Source organism: Penaeus japonicus, unplaced genomic scaffold (genome assembly GCF_977035675.1).
Source record: "Penaeus japonicus unplaced genomic scaffold, GWHDUDI00000001_assembly GWHDUDI00000011, whole genome shotgun sequence".
NCBI classification, from domain to species: domain Eukaryota; kingdom Metazoa; phylum Arthropoda; class Malacostraca; order Decapoda; family Penaeidae; genus Penaeus; species Penaeus japonicus.
The window spans coordinates 33,142,659-33,162,658 of record NW_028234413.1 but is presented as its reverse complement, the minus strand read 5'-3'; the positions used below and the strand labels follow the sequence as shown (position 1 = coordinate 33,162,658).

General features: G+C 42.8%; 1 protein-coding gene across 3 annotated transcripts in view; it reads right to left on the bottom strand.

The window, feature by feature from the left end:
• LOC122257271 (uncharacterized) overlaps positions 1–20,000 on the bottom strand; it is a 99,576-nt gene that overhangs the window by 566 nt on the left and 79,010 nt on the right. For 2 of the 3 annotated variants that reach the window (XM_043022479.2, XM_043022480.2), the window contains exons 2-13: positions 14,190–14,223; positions 6,514–6,548; positions 5,666–6,231; positions 4,320–4,510; positions 3,683–3,925; positions 3,451–3,539; positions 3,051–3,136; positions 2,752–2,851; positions 2,213–2,387; positions 1,842–1,968; positions 1,442–1,572; positions 1–991 (exon numbers count right to left, since the gene is read on the bottom strand). The exon at positions 1–991 is cut by the window's left edge and continues 566 nt beyond it. In XM_043022479.2, the coding sequence (XP_042878413.2) occupies positions 933–991; positions 1,442–1,572; positions 1,842–1,968; positions 2,213–2,387; positions 2,752–2,851; positions 3,051–3,136; positions 3,451–3,539; positions 3,683–3,925; positions 4,320–4,510; positions 5,666–6,231; positions 6,514–6,516 (1,770 nt within the window). In that variant the 5' untranslated portion in view covers positions 6,517–6,548; positions 14,190–14,223 and the 3' untranslated portion in view covers positions 1–932. The remainder of the gene's footprint in view (positions 992–1,441; positions 1,573–1,841; positions 1,969–2,212; positions 2,388–2,751; positions 2,852–3,050; positions 3,137–3,450; positions 3,540–3,682; positions 3,926–4,319; positions 4,511–5,665; positions 6,232–6,513; positions 6,549–14,189; positions 14,224–20,000) is intronic. The other variant, XM_043022481.2, reaches the window with a different exon arrangement.

Below are 20,000 nucleotides of genomic sequence, written 5' to 3'. Positions count from 1 at the left end.
AAAACAATCAAATGGAGCTGCCAGCGGCCCCATTACAGTCAACAGCGTGGATTCTGTCACAATCAACACGCAACACAAAAACAACATACAGTAGTTACTGCTTTGAAAGAAAATTGGAATCCATTCCATTTTCTGTCAGTCATTGACGAGAAATCGAGAACACAAAATTAAATCGCTTGATTCAGTTCTGTGGTTTCTCTAGAAGTTTCTTTTAACATCATCTTCCTTACTTCTTTGGCAAGCTATACTCTATGGAACAGAAGACATAAGGAAGATCGATGCCGAGTGTGAGCTAGTAATAATAACACAAAAATCTTTCCCCCTGAGGTCTATTGCAGGTCGCGGGTTCGGTGGCTTTGAATTCCTAACCTACATCGATCTATCAGTCACAATGATTTACGGGTGGCTTAAGTTGCCTACATAATACTGAATCCAAAATCTGAATAATCTATATTTTTTTTTCCTTAATAGAATATACTGACTCGAGAATTTTATTGTGATTAATTTTTTTTTCTCGTAAATCCACGACCCCTCAATATGAAACCGGATGATTTTTCCTAGAAATATGATCTGATACCTGAAACATTCGTCATTTAGTTCATGAACCATATGTTAATTAAAACAACAACACTTTAACATTTAAATATGAGGTGGTATCACAGGGAAGGTGGGCTCCATCTTAATGACGTCATCACAAAGACGCTCCCTGACTGAAAGTATTCAAATATGTGACGTCACTACCCAAAAATAATTCACCAGCAGTTAATCACCATTATTATCATCATCTTCAATCACTGAATTTCTGAGTAGTATCGCCACGCAAAGGTCTACATTCCGGGGTTTAGCAAGCTCCACTAAGCCAGTGTTAGCCCGCCATCCCCAGGTTAGACGCGTTCCCAAGGAGGCTAACTATAAGCTCTCTTCGGGGTCCCTCAGGATCTCGCAGCGTAGGATATCCAGTCGGACGTGTAGGACACCTTGTGGTATATGCCTGTGGAGATAAAAGAATCTTACAAGCCCATTCGTTTAGCATAAATGCGTATGAAATTATATCTGAAGTGTGGTAGCCCTTTTTCTGTAAAGTAACTTTGATTAGGTGTTGCTTTGCGATTGTAACATCTGCCCGGATTACAAATATCTAGTCAGATAAGAGTTTTTCAGTGATTGGGTTGTGAAAAGAAATCTAATTGAATCATACAAAAAATAAATATCAAGAGAATTTATATTTTCTAATATGAAAAATATATAATCAATACAGTAAACTATATTCACGGAAGATCGCATCTGCTCTTCCAGATAATTCCTTTAGGGAGATGATTAATCCTTATCAAATGATAAAAGGAAATAAACACAATCAAAATCCTTAATCCAAGACTATTCAACCAAAGAATCTTAACTATCAAAAAAAAAAAAAAAACATAAAGCCACCGTCTCTACCCACCAGGCTGCTTGGACTGCGCACAAGAGTATCCAGCAGACACGATACCGGCGAGGTACCACCGCCCGCCGTCCTGGATCATCAAAGGACCGCCAGAGTCTCCTTGACAGGAGTCCTTCCCGCCCTGGTTGTAGCTGGGAGGAGGAGGAAAGGCAGGGTTAGAGGGTTTCGCAAGACTCCCAATCGTTATACGACAGAGAAGAGGTACGGGCGACGAGAACAATATCAATAATGGTCATACGAATAAAGAAGATCCGCAGTTTTATATAGTGGATAAAGAATAAAAATAAAAAAATAATAAAAAACAAAAACATTCTGAAGTATATGTTGAACGATTAGGAAAAAATCCTATTATGAAAATGTAATCCGGCGCGAGAGAGATTCGAGAGGACTTGTCCCTTACCCAGCACACATCATTTCGTCGTGGATTATGACGTTGATGCCCCGCTGTCGGTGCCAGTCCTCGCACAGGCGGGAGTCCAGGATGGGCACGTCCACCACCTGCAGCGTCTTCGGTCTCAGCTTCGAGCCTGAAAGGGCCAGATGGATGATTGAGTTGGATGTCTACTAACCCATTTGTATTTTGTGTGTGTGATTCTTATTATATTTCACTTTTCCCTCTTTCCTTTTCGGTTGCTCTATATCAAGGAAACAAAACAAAATGAAAGGAAGACGATGGACAGTAAAATAAGCTAAAAAAAAAAAAAAAAAAAAGCACCAAGCGATTCACGGCCAAACAAACAACTCAAAAGACGAGAGCGCAACTGAACCCACCGGCCTGCAGCGCCCCCCACCCAGCGGCCCAGGCGATGCTGCCCAGCCAGTCCGCGCCCTTCTCCGGCAGGCAGATGGGCTGGATGTGCGGCTCGTAGGCCACGGGGGCGTCCAGGGTGATCACGGCCACGTCGAACCTATCGGCCTGCGGAGTGAACTTGAAGTTTGGATGTACCTGCGGGGAAAGGGAGGTGGGAAATGCGTTTTAGTACATTTCAAAGTACACTAGGAAATCCACACACAAGCCAACATGTACTTTCTGGTATAAAAATACTCACAATACATATACCTATTATTCCTGAGGTATTCACTTTTTCCCTCTTAAATATTCCTCGTTTATGAATACATATGTATACATTCATGTACCATTTCTAAATAGGTGAGTGTGCAACGGTATTCCGGTTCAACATATACGAGTACCTATTTAGTCATCACTACATACGTACACATATATAGAGAGAGGCATGTAGCATACGTACACGTAACAGATAAACCATAAAACATAAAAAATCTCTGAACATACTTGTAGTCACACTTACCTTAATTTCAGAAGCACCATAAATGCGAGGGTTGAAGTGCTCCTTGTTGGAATTGAGAATGTAATCCCCGAGAGTCACCCGGATCTGATGCGCTCGAGCCCTGGGGGAATAACAGTCTTCTTACTCTTGTATCTTTAACACTTGCATACAATAACTTATATCATTTAGTATAAACGATATCACAGTGAATGAAAAAATATATATATACTAAAATATTCAGTTACTGTTTTAATATGAATGAGATTTAGAATTTGTCATAAACTCATTACTTAGCCTCTGTACAAATGCCAAGAACGCACCTCGCTACGCAGTGCCCAGCGGTGACCACGTGATACTGGTTGATAAGGGAACCGCCACACCGACTGGATCCAATTCGGATGTAAGCCTGTGAAAAAAATGAATGTTGCATTACGCTCGTGACAAAAAAATCATGTTCTGCTTGCCTTATATCTGGTACATTTCTATGATATGCCATTGATATATTTCTATGATACGTCATTGATATATTTCTATGATATGTCATTTATATATTTCTATGATATGTCATTGATATATTTCTATGATATGTCATTGATATATTTCTATGATATGCCATTTATATATTTTTATGATATGTCATTGATATATTTCTATGATATGTCTCTGATATATTTTTTCTTTCTTTCTCCAATCAGCATTCCTCTCCCTTCCGTTTCTCACCGTCCAAGGGAAGGAGCCAAATCCAGCTTCAGTGCCTCCGACGATCCTTCTCTGCGCTGACAAACGGCTGCTGGCACTCAAACCACAGTCTGGAAGGCGTAAATGCGTGTCAAGAAAGAGCCTCCCACCACTCGTCAAAATATCTCCAACACATCCCTCCCGACGCCCCTCCTATCGCCCAGAGAACAAACCCTTCCCCAAAAGTCAGAACAAAAGCCCTCCCGGTCGCCACCTCTGTCGTTCCGGATGGGGCCGTAGTCGATGGGGACGAAGCCCGTCTTGTCGTCGCGGTAGGACTCGTGGCCGCGCTGCCCCCGGTTGTTGGGTCTCGTGCAGCAGGCGAAGAGGAAGCCGCCGCAGCCGCCGTCAATCAGGCCGCCGCCGAGCCAGCACATGAGGAAGAACTCGCACGTCCCGCTGTAGCACAGTGACTGGTCGCCTAAGAACAGCCTCTTGGTGGCGCGCGAGAAGCCGGCTGGAGGGGAGAGGGATTTGCGGGATTCAGATCACAGTAAAAAAAAGGAGTAGAAAAGAAAAACGGAAATGTTTGATTAGAAATGAAGATGTCTTCATTCCAAATATTGTGCGCATTAGTTTCGGCGACTATCTACAGGTCGTTTTTGTATTTATGTTTATATTGCAGTGACAACCGGTTTGTATTGGAAATGCTGTCATCCTAGCTAAATTCTATCTAAAAAAAAAGTCAATCCTTCATTCAAAATGCATGTTAAACTATCCTCAAAATCATCAACGTCACCTCCAACAAGGCGTACCATTACTTATTCCTGAACATAACTTCTATACAGAAATGACCCCTCACTTCCACCTGCGTTTAAACGCCCAATCAACAGCTTTATCTTCACACTGACCGTCTCTCCTGCGCTGGGGAGTCGTCCGGGGATTGCGGTCCAGGGGAAGGGCCTGGGGTCGGTCGTCCACTCCCCCAGGTCCTTCCAGGTCCCCGCCGAGCAGAAGATGTTGCTCCAGCGCCGCGACGCCCGACCCGGCGATGCCCAGGCGCTCGGCGATCTGTGTGGCTTGAAGGGCGTCCAGGCTGAACCTACCAGGAATACGACATTAAGCTCTACACGCTCTCCGAGGCCAGCTCTCCGGAGGACTACAACTACCGTCTCTTTTTTACAAATTCTCCCTCGCTTTATTCTTATGAAATGATTTAGTTTTCGAGAAAAGAGAATATGTTGGGGATGGTTTTGCAAAACAATTAATGTTCGTAGGGCGTATAAAACTGGCGATAAAAAGGCACGCCATCTTGAGGGGAATTTCTGTTTTCTCTTTTTCAATTAAGCAATTTTGGTTTTTGTTTTAAGATTTAAATGGAATTTCATATAGAGAGAACGGAGATGTAAGGAGAGAACTTCAAAGAGCAAGATATAATGAGAATAAGATAACTTCTGAAATATGATAAACGCTCTGCGCTGGGTTCAAATATCAAAGAAAATGTAATACATTCATAAAAGAGAAAATGGATATTTGTTACAAGTGTTACTATGTTATTAGCTTAGCTTCAAAGTTAGACTAAAATACAGAAACCAAATGCAGAAGTTGCTACACCCTTCATCACTGATTGATAACATCCTCAAGTCAAAGAAAATTTCCACATCTAGCAAATCAGTCGGGGAAACAGTCGTCAAGAGTCGCTCGAGGAGAACTAAATTCCTGGTAATATTGAAAAGGAATCGTAAACGAGCAGGAGGACGGACGCCGCCGAGCACGAGTCAAGACGTCTTCCGCGTCAGCCAACGTCATGGCCCTGTCGTGACGTGCTAAGGGTCAGTTAAGGGGGACAAGGGTGGCTGTAACAGTGACAGCCTCCCCCTCCTCCTGCTGCTGCCTGTAAGGTCGAGTCCGTCATAGTTCTGTTTAAGATAATGCACTTAATGGACATCACATACACACATGCATGCAAACACACATCCGACTCAAGTATATTTTCAGTTGTAAGTTGTTGCTTTTTCTTTTAATTTGTCGCTCTACTAGTATAATTTTCACTAATGTTATTCAGCTGTTAGATATCAAAAGCCTGTGCATGATTCTACACGTCATCATGTGGTTAGATGAATTCTTTTGAAGAGGGTTAAGGGCCTGGGGTCGTCTTTGACCGGCAGCCTCTGAATTACCTACGGTCAGACCCTGAAAGTCGTCCCCTAAAATCCATACTCCCCAGCTAGGAACACGGGGAGTAAGGACGACCTACCGCGTCAGGATGCTGTTAAACTCCTCGTGGGAGAGGGTAGCGTTGTGCTCCGGAAGTTCCGTGATTGAGAAACCGCCGGTGCTGTTGGCGAGGCTGAGGATGGGCGCGAGGGCGTTGCTCGGAGGGCCAGTCGCGCTGTCGCTGTCCCCGACGTCGTGTTGGGGAAGGACAGCTTGAAGGCCAGGCTGGTAGGGGTCGACGGGGGACGGGACGAAGGGGGGGAGGGGCGTCTCGGGGGCAGAGGTAGGGGCCTCTGTCTCCTCGATGATGGGGTCCTCAGTGCGAGGGGCCGGCGCGGGGTCCTCGGCCAGGGTAGGGCTATGACTAGGGATGAAAGGCTCCGCGGGCTTTGCGGTGTCATGCAAGGGGGCAGGCAGCTGGTCATGAGACAGGGAAGAGATGATGTCATGAGGATCGTGGGGAAGGATGGAGGAGTCGGGAGTAGGATGGGAAGCAACGCTCACTGGGCTCGGAAGGAGCTGCGGAGTGAGGTTTCCGAGGCCTGGAGTCGCCAGGAGAAGTAAAGCCGCCGCCACATGGTGGAGCATGGCCGACACCCGACCAATCTGGAAAGGGGGGGGGGCGGAGTTAGCGGTGCGGTACAGATGTGTCACTTCATATATCTATTACCTTTCCATACAAAGCTTATTTCAGAAGAGCTTTCATCTCTACCTATATAACATATATCAAAATCCTTAATAACACCAACGAATTTCAATTAACATTTTAAATCATATAGAAAAAAAATACATGAAATGGACCAGTATCCATCGTAAACAGAATTAGAAAATTAATAACTCCTTTCATACTTAAGCATTGTTAATTAATCAAATAGGAAATCAACTTACCATATTACGATAATGCCCCCGGAAGCTGCATTGACCTGCATGAGAAAAAAAATACATTTAATAATCTCTCTCTTTTATCATTTCTAATTTTTTTTTTTCTTTCTTTCTCTTTTACTTTTACTGCTAAAATTTCTTCATTTCTCTAATTTTCCTCTTTCATTCTACAAACACACGCTAGCTTATACAGATACACACATGCATACATATATATACTAATACAGATATCAATATATCGATATCCAGACAGCATATATCTTTATCTGACTTTTTATGTACAATTGTATGAATATTCGTACATACATACATACATACATAAGTGTGTGTGTGTGTGTGTGTGTGTGTGTGTGTGTGTGTGTGTGTGTGTGTGTGTGTGTATGTGTATGTGTGTGTGTATGTGTGTGTGTGCGTGTATAAACCATTGCTTAACGTGCCTATTAACTCTGAATATTTGACACTGTTCAAGAGAACTGGTTAAACTGGTATGCGCTAAACAAAGAACCACCTCACTATAAGCGTTCCCTTAGAAACAGTAAAAAAAAAAAAAAAAAAAAAGTTATCGTCCACTCCTTAAAACAACATATACTGTGGTAGGAGATGCAATACACCAGCAGGGCCCAATAGGATCGTTGAGAGCCTTATTATGCTTATGGTTCATTTCTGGTTAACCGAAAGATTCACTGATAATTCAAATTAACTAGGATTATTAAATGTTGAACATTGACCTTAGTATTCTATTTTGGAGTGAGCTTGTTCCATCGGAGTGGGTCAATGTTTTCTACCTCCCATAGTTCGTAACTCAGTCCACAATGCAGTTTCAATTGAGTACCTAACATTGCAATATCCCAACAGGTTCTTCTCAAGTGTTGTGTCAACTGGGATAACATTTCCCTGATGTTGATAATATTCACTGGAACATACGTCTTTCTGAGTTTTCTGAATGATTCTCATATCAAAGATTTCTGAGAAAAGTGTGCCACCCAAGACCAAGTCACTTGTGAAGGATAAGAAATTGTTTAACGATGATAACAAGCTTGCTTATCATGAAAAGTTCATGACCTTTTGATTACTTTATTCTTTGGCTGCGGCCAGGATTCTAGTGTTGGTGCTATTGACTTCAGTGCTGTTTTATTTAGTTAACCACAAGCCCATCTTGTATAAGCTTGGATCCTTACTTGGCATTTGAGAAATATTTTATGCATATCGTCATCTGTTGCACGAAAGTTAGATGTCCTTCGAATATATAATGATACATATAAATATGACACCACGGTTACAAGATAATTTTCATCTTTTATTCTACCTAAGAACTTTTTATTCTATTCAGTCTAATAAGTCTTCAATGGCCAGGTCCAGGCATCTGCTATACAGCCCAAAAGGACCTTAGACTCCAGTAATTTCTTATGATCTTGTCCTACTTCTTTTCCTAGATGCCGATCATTTTTCACGGTGCCTCTTTGTAGTGCTCGCATTGTGCTTGCCTCCTTGTACTCATAACCATTTTAAAAACATTAGCGTATGATACCATTAATAGAATAATGTGTCCAAATGCCAAACTCATAGGGCCTCAAACCGTGTCTGAAATAGTAAAGGATCCCAACGCTTATTACTGGAATCAATGATGGCGCATCCCCTAGGACGTGGTTTGCCCTATCCAAGGAAATAGGAAATGGCAGTCCGGGGAGCAGCGCCCGAAGCCCGTCTCGATTAGGATGGAGTCCAGTCTTTGCTCCCTTAACAGCTCCCTTAACACCAAATCCCGCAATACCAGGGCCTTAAAGACACGTAGCTTGGTCCGCCCTGTACCACAGATACCAACATATTCTCTTGGCGGGAGAGTTCATGATTCCTGGAGCCAGGCTGATTTATCTGTTGACTTCTAGAGTCATGAACGACACTATCATGATACATAAACTCCCCGATGTCATCGCCGCAAGCACGTACCCAATGAGCAGGTTCTCCAAGCAGATCCCCCATTAGAGCCAAAGGGCTTTGCCTCAGTGTTAAATGGACCAAGATCCGCCACTAGAGTCTCCGAGTACTCAGTTAAGAAAATGTGTGTGTGTGTGTGTGTGTGTGTGTGTGTGTGTGTGTGTGTGTGTGTGTGTGTGTGTGTGTGTGTGTGTGTGTGTGTGTGTGTGTGTGTTCCTGGGAACCCTTAAATCGGATTACCTTCAAGACTTCTCGGCTTCTCCTGGATTCAGAAAACCAATGGTAGGGCATTCAGAAAGATTGCTTTTACCTCAGTATCAACATTTTCTAAATCTCATGTGTCAATCCTTTATTCCCTGCTTCCGAAGATCAATTATCAATTGTCAAAAAGAGGCCTGTTATACCCATCTGATATCATTTAATTGTACGATCTAAAGCATAAAACGTTAAAACTTGCAACTGCCGATCATTATTTCTTTTTAGATTATTATTTTTCTTTTCTTGGTACATATCTCAGATTGTTTGAATTTGGTATACGTTTTAAATATACAATATCCACAGGTTATTACAATATCTTGGAAGATTATTGTCAGCCTGCAAGCATTATCTAACCTTTTTTTAAATTTTACTAGATACTTAACTGAATTCAATTGCAGATTTTGAACTGTTTTGTTGTTTTCAAGGATGTTGCATTGCTATATAGTTGCTATTACTAGTAATGGGATTTTTTGTTCTCATCGTACTACTGCTCACCGAGAGACTTTACATAATACTGATTCAATAGAAGCAGGTTAGATTAATATGTCAAATGCGATACATCTTATTTTCCTTATCAATCACCGTTTTTCTAACTATTAAGTACTTCTTGTATTTTTTTTACTGACGCAGACACACACACACACACGAACAAGGACACTTTGCCTGTCGAATATCATTAAGTTTGCAAACTCTCTCTCGCTCCACTCCCCCTCCCCCTCCCCCTCCCCCTCCGCCTCCGCCTCGCTCTCTCGCTCCCCTCCCCCTCCCCCTACCCCTTCCTCTTTCCCCTCCCCTTCCCCCTTCCCCCTTCCTCCTTCCCCTCCCCTTCCCCTTCCCCTCCCCTTCCCCTTCCCCTTCCCCTTCCAATCCCCCTCCCAGTCTCCCTCTCTCTCGGGCAGTGACAATAACAATCTACTGCTTTCTGGGCATGTCCATGAACCTTCAGTGATCTTTTTCTCATCATATATATCTACAAAATCCAGACTATTCCAAGCCAAAAAAAACACCAATTATAAAAACAGATATAGTACCATAAATGGACGAAGAAAAATGTCATTGACCCATATAAGGTTCGACTTCTTAAGGAACTAATGTAATTCATGATTTAACTTTCTTTTCCATTTGGGAGATGCTATCACGTCCGGAACATGTTATGGGTTCTCTGGGTCGGCTATCTTTCTATCTATCTATCTATTCTTTGATTTTTTTTTTCTCTTATAATTGTTTTTTTCTGCGTTTGAGTCTTCATTTCGTGTTGTTTTTTTCTACTTCTTATTTTCTTCCGTTTTTTTGTTTTATATTGTTAGTCTTCGTTTTTTTCTTCGTTAGTTGCCTTTTCTCTCTTTATCTCTCTCTCTCTCTGTATCTTTTCTCTTTCTCTATCTTTTTCTCTCTTTCTCTCTTCTATCCCTCTGTTCCTCATGCTCTCTCTCTCCCTCGTCTCAACTTCTCTTTTTAACTCCCCTTCCCCTTTTTTTTTTCATAATTTCTTCTCTTCCTTCTCCTTTGCTTTATGGCTCTGGTTCTTTCCCGTTTCTCCTCCTATTCCTTGGCCATCCTCCCAGCAATCTCTCTTCTCTATTTCACTGTCTCATTCTTTTTTCTTTCACTTTCTTTATCTCCCTTTCTCTCGTTTTCCCCTGCCCTGCCCTCTCCTAAGGGCACCAGGTGTAGGGCGGTCAGGTAAGCATGTGGGCGGCAGCAGAGGCATCTCGCTCCGCCCCCGGCCTACTGGGTACTACTCTCCCACAGCCTTCTTTACTTTCACTCGCTGGTGAAATGTGGCGTGCGTGCCGCGCAGAGTTAATACAATTCAGCTTTCCCCTTCTTTCTCGTTTTCCTTTTTTGATTATGTTTATTTTCGATTTTTTTTTAATACAGTTGTTAATGATAATAATACTATGGATGGATAACGTGATATATAGATTATATGTATCATCATGATACCTATTCATCGTTATTCTTTCTCTATCGTTATTATCATTATTATCAACCCTATCATCGTACATTCTCGATCCATCTCTCCAATCATCATCTCGCCGATTCTTCCTTGACATCTTACCTACACACACGCACCCGAAATCAGTGTCTTCGAAAAAGTGTATTTCTTGACATGTCTCAACAACCCTTCCCGATTATCCAAACATGGATTCCTTAAATATTATTTTCAGCAAATTAATAATGGTGTTACAGTTTTGTAGTACAAGTGGCAGTTCAATCATAAACGTGAGAAAATAAGCGTAAAAGTGATCGTAGGAAAAAAGTGAGACCAGAAGCCAGTGCCAGTTCAAGTGTGAGTGCCATTTTAACCTTACACTTCCTGTTGCAAGTTGAAAAGCGGCTTCAAATTGTGATACGAAAGAGATAGATACTTTTCTCTCGCTGAAATGTCTCTTTCCCTCGCTGAAATATCCTTTTCTCTCATAAAACACCTTTTTCACTAAAAAAAAGTCTCTCTGACTACTATGTCTCTCGCTCACTGAAATGTTTCTCTTTCTCATTGAAATGCCTCTCCGTCACTGAAATGCCTCACCATCACTGAAATGCCTCACCATCACTAAAATGCCTCTCCATCACTGAAATGCCTCTCCATCACTGAAATGCCTCTCCATCACTGAAATGCCTCACCCTCACTAAAATGCCTCTCCATCACTAAAATGCCTCTCCATCACTGAAATGCCTCTCCATCACTAAAATGCCTCTCCATCACTGAAATGAATCTCCATCACTGAAATGCCTCTCCATCACTAAAATGCCTCTCCATCACTGAAATGCCTCTCCATCACTGAAATGAATCTCCATCACTGAAATGCCTCTCCTTCACTGAAATGCCTCTCCCTCACTGACCCCCCCCCACCATCACTGAAATGCCTCTCCATCACTGAAATGCCTCACCATCACTGAAATGCCTCACCATCACTGAAATGCCTCTCCCTCACTGAACCCCCCACCATCACTGAAATGCCTCTCCATCACTGAAATGCCTCTCCATCACTGAAATGCCTCACCATCACTGAAATGCCTCTCCCTCACTGAACCCCCCCACCATCACTGAAATGCCTCTCCATCACTGAAATGCCTCTCCATCACTGAAATGCCTCACCATCACTGAAATGCCTCACCATCACTGAAATGCCTCTCCCTCACTGAACCCCCCCACCATCACTGAAATGCCTCACCCTCACTGAAATGCCTCACCATCACTGAAATGCCTCACCATCACTGAAATGCCTCACCCTCACTGAAATGCCTCACCATCACTGAAATGCCTCACCATCACTGAAATGCCTCACCCTCACTGAAATGCCTCACCCTCACTGAAATGCCTCACCATCACTGAAATGCCTCACCATCACTGAAATGCCTCACCATCACTGAAATGCCTCTCCCTCACTGAACCCCCCCACCATCACTGAAATGCCTCACCATCACTGAAATGCCTCACCATCACTGAAATGCCTCTCCCTCACTGAACCCCCCCACCATCACTGAAATGCCTCACCATCACTGAAATGCCTCTCCATCACTGAAATGCCTCACCATCACTGAAATGCCTCTCCCTCACTGAACCCCCCCACCATCACTGAAATGCCTCACCATCACTGAAATGCCTCACCATCACTGAAATGCCTCTCCCTCACTGAACCCCCCCACCATCACTGAAATGCCTCACCATCACTGAAATGCCTCACCATCACTGAAATGCCTCACCATCACTGAAATGCCTCTCCTTCACTGAACCCCCCCACCATCACTGAAATGCCTCTCCTTCACTGAACCCCCCCACCATCACTGAAATGCCTCTCCTTCACTGAACCCCCCCACCATCACTGAAATGCCTCACCATCACTGAAATGCCTCTCCCTCACTGAACCCCCCCACCATCACTGAAATGCCTCACCATCACTGAAATGCCTCACCATCACTGAAATGCCTCACCATCACTGAAATGCCTCACCATCACTGAAATGCCTCACCATCACTGAAATGCCTCTCCCTCACTGAACCCCCCCCACCATCACTGAAATGCCTCACCATCACTGAAATGCCTCTCCATCACTGAAATGCCTCACCATCACTGAAATGCCTCTCCCTCACTGAACCCCCCCACCATCACTGAAATGCCTCACCATCACTGAAATGCCTCACCATCACTGAAATGCCTCTCCCTCACTGAACCCCCCCACCATCACTGAAATGCCTCTCCATCACTGAAATGCCTCTCCATCACTGAAATGCCTCACCATCACTGAAATGCCTCTCCATCACTGAAATGCCTCACCATCACTGAAATGCCTCACCATCACTGAAATGCCTCTCCATCACTGAAATGCCTCTCCATCACTGAAATGCCTCATCATCACTGAAATGCCTCACCATCACTGAAATGCCTCACCATCACTGAAATGCCTCACCATCACTGAAATGCCTCACCCTCACTGAAATGCCTCTCCCTCACGGAAATGCCTCTCCATCACTGAAATGCCTCACCATCACTGAAATGCCTCACCATCCCTGAAATGCCTCACCATCACTGAAATGCCTCACCCTCACTGAAATGCCTCACCCTCACTGAAATGCCTCACCATCACTGAAATGCCTCTCCGTCACTGAAATGCCTCACCATCACTGAAATGCCTCACCATCACTGAAATGCCTCTCCGTCACTGAAATGCCTCACCCTCACTGAAATGCCTCACCCTCACTGAAATGCCTCACCATCACTGAAATGCCTCTCCGTCACTGAAATGCCTCACCCTCACTGAAATGCCTCACCCTCACTGAAATGCCTCACCATCACTGAAATGCCTCTCCGTCACTGAAATGCCTCTCCATCACTGAAATGCCTCTCCATCACTGAAATGCCTCTCCATCACTGAAATGCCTCTCCATCACTGAAATGCCTCTCCATCACTGAAATGCCTCTCCATCACTGAAATGCCTCACCATCACTGAAATGCCTCTCCATCACTGAAATGCCTCACCATCACTGAAATGCCTCACCATCACTGAAATGCCTCACCATCACTGAAATGCCTCACCATCACTGAAATGCCTCACCCTCACTGAAATGCCTCACCATCACTGAAATGCCTCACCATCACTGAAATGCCTCACCATCACTGAAATGCCTCACCATCACTGAAATGCCTCACCATCACTGAAATGCCTCACCCTCACTGAAATGCCTCACCATCACTGAAATGCCTCTCCCTCACTGAACCCCCCTACCATCACTGAAATGCCTCACCATCACTGAAATGCCTCACCATCACTGAAATGCCTCTCCCTCACTGAACCCCCCCCCCCACCATCACTGAAATGCCTCTCCCTCATTGAAATCCCCCCCCCCCCCCCTCTCACTGAAATGCCTCTCCATCACTGAAATGCCTCACCCTCACTGAAATGCCTCCCCCTCACTGAAATGCCTCCCCCTCACTGAAATCCCCCCCCCCCCCTCACAGACCAGAAACTGCCTGTGCACTTACCAGCAGTGTCGCCGGAAACAGCCCTTCCTGCACTCTGCAACGACAAGAGAGAGAACAATTTAATCATTTGCTATCACCAGATTTCACAAAGGATATCGACACTTAGATGATGTTGGCAATAGTAACAATAGCAATAAATCTTAGCAACTGCTATAATGATAGCGCGACTGGAGTAATGGTTGTAGTAATGTGATCAAGATTTCGATGATGATAATGATAGCTGTGGGAGTGATAGAAGATGTGATAATGAAAATAATGATGGTAATGAAGATAATGGTAATGATAGTATTAATGATGCTGATAGTGATAATGTTGACAGTGATAATTAGGATAATCTGATAATGATGATGGAACTATTTTGAGCATCATAGTGATAACAGGACTATTACTTCAATTACTATTACAGCAATTACTATTACTTCTATTACTATTATCATTACTGCTATATTATTATCACTACTACTATAACTGCTAATAGGCCTATTACTACTAACATTACTACTACTATTATTACTACTATTACTTCTACTATTACTATTACTACTACTAATAATGATGATAATAATGATAATGAAAATAATGATAACGATAATGATAACAATAATGATAACAATAATAACAATGATGATGGTGATGGTGATGATGATGATGATAAAATTAAGGAGAAAAAAATGAAAAAGAATGAAAAAATAATTATTATAATCAACACTTTCATAATACTTATAATTATAAACATTATCATGATAATGATAACAACAAACAAAAAAACAGATTAAAAAAATGTAAGAACCGCGGTCACAGTTTCGGTGGCTTTACCTACCAAAACGTAGTATTTCCCTCCGCGCGTTACGTAACAACAGAGACTGACCACAAACACGTTGTTATGAGGCCTAGGCAAAAGTGAGAGTACTAACATGTGTTGTGATGATTGTATGATTCCTGGAGGTGTAATTACTTGAGATATTATCAAGCGTTGGGTTCTTAATGCGTGGGATGGATCAACTTCAAGATGGACAGATTGAGAGACCGCGGGCTAAGAAAGATTTTTTTTTTATTATAAGACTAAAATTCTCGGTGGTATTCAGTGTACGGCAGATATGACTATTATGAATATCCGTTACTTCAAAATATATGCCTTTGCTACAGTCGAATAACTGCTAAAAATTTAGATTATGTTCATGAAAAAAATAGTCTCATCACAGTCGACCGCATGACGAAAGCGCTTCTGAAGTAATAAAAGATTATTAGACCGTTGTTTTGATAACACAATTTACCACACACCCTTTCCCGCAACAATGTGCAACATCATGACAACAACACCTCATAACACGCCTCAGACATACATCACAATATTGCATAAAACTGAAACCTAACTACAAATGCCGTGCATTCGTATACACTTGTTTGCTTACTGTGACGGTCACGCCAACTCATGGTAGAGATTGCAGCAGATGCAGAAGGAAAGTACGACGACATATATGCAAGATAACTTCTATATAGGAGGAGGGTGAAGGGGGAGGTATAGAAGTAAAACAAAGAGAGCATGAGGGAGAATAAACGAAAGAGATGTGGGCGAGAGATAAGATTGAAGGAAGGGAGGGAGGAAGAAAAGAAGGAAAGAAGAGAGGGAGGGGGTAGGGGGAGGAGGGGGAAGGAAGGGAGGAATAAAGGAAAAATGGAGGGAGAGATAGATAGAGGTAAGGGGGGAGGTAGAAAGAAAGAAAGAAAGAAAAGGAAGACTAAAAGAAAGAAGAGGGAGAGAGAGATTTGGGAGGAGGGCGAAACAGCGAGCGAGAGAGAGAGAGAGAGAGAGAGAGAGAGAGAGAGAGAGAGAGAGAGAGAGAGAGAGAGAGAGAGAGAGAGAGAGAGAGAGAGAGAGAGAGAGAGAGAGAGAGAGAGAGAGAGAGAGCGTGCAGAGACACAAAGGCAGACCCATGGAAAGAAAGAGATATTCGTATTAATCAGATATACAATAGTCACAAAAGGCAAACGCTCATTTCTTTAACCGGAACGAATCACGAACGTTCACGACTTTACATATGCAAATAAAAACTGAATGCGTGTTTCAAAGAACTGACAGAATCGTAACAAAAAAACACAAAAAAACGAGATCACGAGGCGACAGTCAGACGGGGCAGTCCTATACAATGACATAGGCCTATCATTAGCACAGACTCCGCGGTAACATCTCCCAAGACGCCGGCCGCACTTTCTCTTCTGGAAATCATACGACGAAAACGTGAGATCCGTGAACAGGAGGCGAAGGGTTTAAGGCGCGTTTCGACGGGAGAGGAAGGCCTTTTTGTACGGTAGGCCTAGACGATAATCTTGCACAGGAGTGGAGGTGCGCTTGCGAAAAGGGCGGCGAGTAATGCATTTCTGTTGGAGGAACTGGGTTTAGGCCTATCCTTCTTTCTTGTTTTTTTTTTTTTGCTGTAACGTAGACTTGACTTTTCTAGTAAATGAATAAGTCAATAAATTGATGAAAAACAAAACAGACTTTCTCAGCGTCCTTGAAGAGGGTGAGAGTAAGAAGGTCGAGGACATTTAATCTCTCAAACATTCCGGAAATAGGCCTAGCTAATGTGTAGCCCTACCATCGTGGGTACATACACGGCCTTGGGAGGTCGCCACATGCGGTGAGAGTTTGCCTGAGGGGTTGAGGGGGAAGGGGAAGGGGAAGGGGTGGGGGTGGGGGTGGGGGTGGCGGAGAGTGGCACTTACGCACACTCAGACACACGCACACTCGTAAATACGTACACGAAAAACTACACAAATAAGATATTTGGTACTGTTCTTTTTTCGTTTTTTTTGGTTGCTTTTTATAGTTCTTTCTTTCTCTTTATAGCCTTGGGATTGACACTGTTTGGTGACAAAGCTTTCTCGCCTGCAATAAAATCCTACGGGTTTACATTGTACGTGCCTGCCATCGCAACGCCTGAGAATTATGGTCATTTTGGCGCTAAAAAGTTACGTTCGTCTGGGAGAAAGAGAGAGGGAGACGGCGGGGCTGCTCTACGTCTCATGAAATATGGGAGCATATTTTAGCTGTCGGACTCACTGACAAATCGTGTAAAAAGTGTACTTGTGTAGCTTGTGCGTGTGTGTGTGTATGCGTGCGTGTGTGTGTGTGTGTGTGTGTGTGTGTGTGTGTGTGTGTGTGTGTGTGTGTGTGTGTGTGTGTGTGTGTGTGTGTGTGTGTGTGTGTGTGTGTGTGTGTGTGTGTGTGTGTGTGTGTGTGTGTGTGTGTGTGTGTGTGTGTGTGTGTATGCAGTGTATGCGTGTTTCTGTGAGGGTGTGTGTGTGTTGGGGGGATGGGGGGTCTACGTGCGTGTGTGCGTGTGCGTGTGTGCATGCGTGTGCGTGTGTGCATACGTGTGTGTGTGTGTGTGTGTGTGTGTGTGTGTGTGTGTGTGTGTGTGTGTGTGTGTGTGTGTGTGTGTGTGTGTGTGTGTGTGTGTGTGTGTGTGTGTGTCTGTGTCTGTGTCTGTGTCTGTGTCTGTGTCTGTGTCTGTGTGTGTGTGTGTGTGTGTGTGTGTGTGTGTGTGTGTGTGTGTGTGTGTGTGTGTGTGTGTGTGTGTGTGTCTGTGTCTGTGTCTGTGTCTGTGTCTGTGTCTGTGTCTGTGTCTGTGTCTGTGTCTGTGTCTGTGTCTGTGTCTGTGTGTGTGTTTGTAAACCATCACTGGTGCCGTTTTACTTGCGTTTATGATTACAAATTGCCGTAAGTGATACAGATGTAGGCTTAGTATCATTGAGCCTATGGGCCTGTCATTAAGTGTGTCGCCTAAATGTAACCTACTTTTCACTTATTTAGACTTCTGCCTATAAATATCATCATTATTTTGACACTATTGTGCCCGAGGTAGACTTAAGAATTATCAAGCTTAAGGGCTGGCCATTAACTATGTCACCTGAATGTAACCTATTTTTCAGGTATTTAGATATCGACCTGTGAACATTATCATTACTCTGACACTGTCTCTAGATACTTATTTAAAAGATATAATAGTCTCATTAATAGGGTGAATATATCTGGATATTTCCCGAACCTAATTAACACCGCCATTATCACATGAGCTGTTGTTTCACTTTTGCAAAGGAAATCTAGCTAACACAAAAGACAGAGAAAGTAGCATCAGCATAATAGCGATATGCAAACGAGTTTAGAGAGGTGCTAGAAACCAGAAAGATATACAGCATACTGTGTATACTGTATACTGTAGTAAGTACTGTACATATGGACATCGAAAAAAGTGGAAAATATTATAATTTTTTTGCCTGATCATATTTGATTAAGATATGTGATATTTTTTTTTGCATACGCATATGCCTACACACGCACTCGCACGCGCGCACGCACATGCACAGGTGGTGACCAGTCATCGCCAGGTAAGCAACATACGTTTGGTCTGTTCTCACGATTTCTCCAACTAGTCATGCTAGCTCCCCTCGTCCTCCCCCTCCCCCTCCCCCCTCCCCTTCTACGCCTCCCCCTTTATTCCCCTAAACCTATCTCTCATATACTTTGTTATGTTTACCCTAATAACAAATGTATAACATCTGAGGTGCAGTTCACTCCTTATCCTTACACAAGAAGCCCTAAAACGTATATCAGGATCATATACATACATATATATGTATATATATATATATATATACATACATATATATATATATATGTATATATATATATATATATATATATATATATATATATATATATATATATATATATACAGCATATATATATACATACATACATACACACACACATACACACACACACACACACACACACACACACACACACACACACACACACACACACACACACACACACACACACACACACACACACACACACACACACACACATATATATATATCCATATATGTATGTATATATGTATATATCTATTTATACATATGTATGTATACAAATATATATATACACACACGCGCGTGTGTGTGTAAAGAGAAAGAGAAAGAGAGAGAGATATGCATATTACCTTTGTTTTCTACAAAAAAAAAAGTATTACACAATTCCGACACCACCGCCAACACACCAGTGCTACTCCACCAATACCCCAACACAGGCCCCCCATCAATATCATCCTCCCATCACCGCCTTCCACACGAGACTCAAAAGATGACCAAATAATGGGTCATTTCTTTGGCGCTTTCTTCGGTTCTTCGGGACGGCGAATAGTTTGTTCCGCGAGTCACATGTAAAGTCACGCGACATATTCTGTTTTTTTTTTTTCTCTCTCTCAAATGTTGAGAGATATATCACTGTCAATGTCTTGAATGGTAATAGTGATGGTGATTATGATAATGATGATGATATAATAACAGTATTAATGGTTATTCTTACTAGTATTATTATTATCATAATGAGGATAATGTTGATAATGATAATAAAAAGTATAACATGATGATAGTGTTCATGGTAATGATAATGATAAGAATATATTTCTGAGTATGATAAAACTCATCATCCACTCATCATCCATTTATCATCACATTAATTCCACTTATTCCATACTCGTCATTCATGTACTCATCCTGCAATCACCACTTTCATCACGTATTTGGCACCCACCCATCATCTCTCACTCATCACTCTCTCCCATCAGCCTCACCACACCACCATCGCCCCTCACCACACTCCCTTCATCACACCGACTTCCGCACGAAACCTTTTCCTAAAAACGGAAACCGGAATTAACTTCTACCTTTTTATATATATATATACATGCACATCATCTTTCCCGGAATGTTCTCGAAGAAAGCAGACACGCAGATGTACGC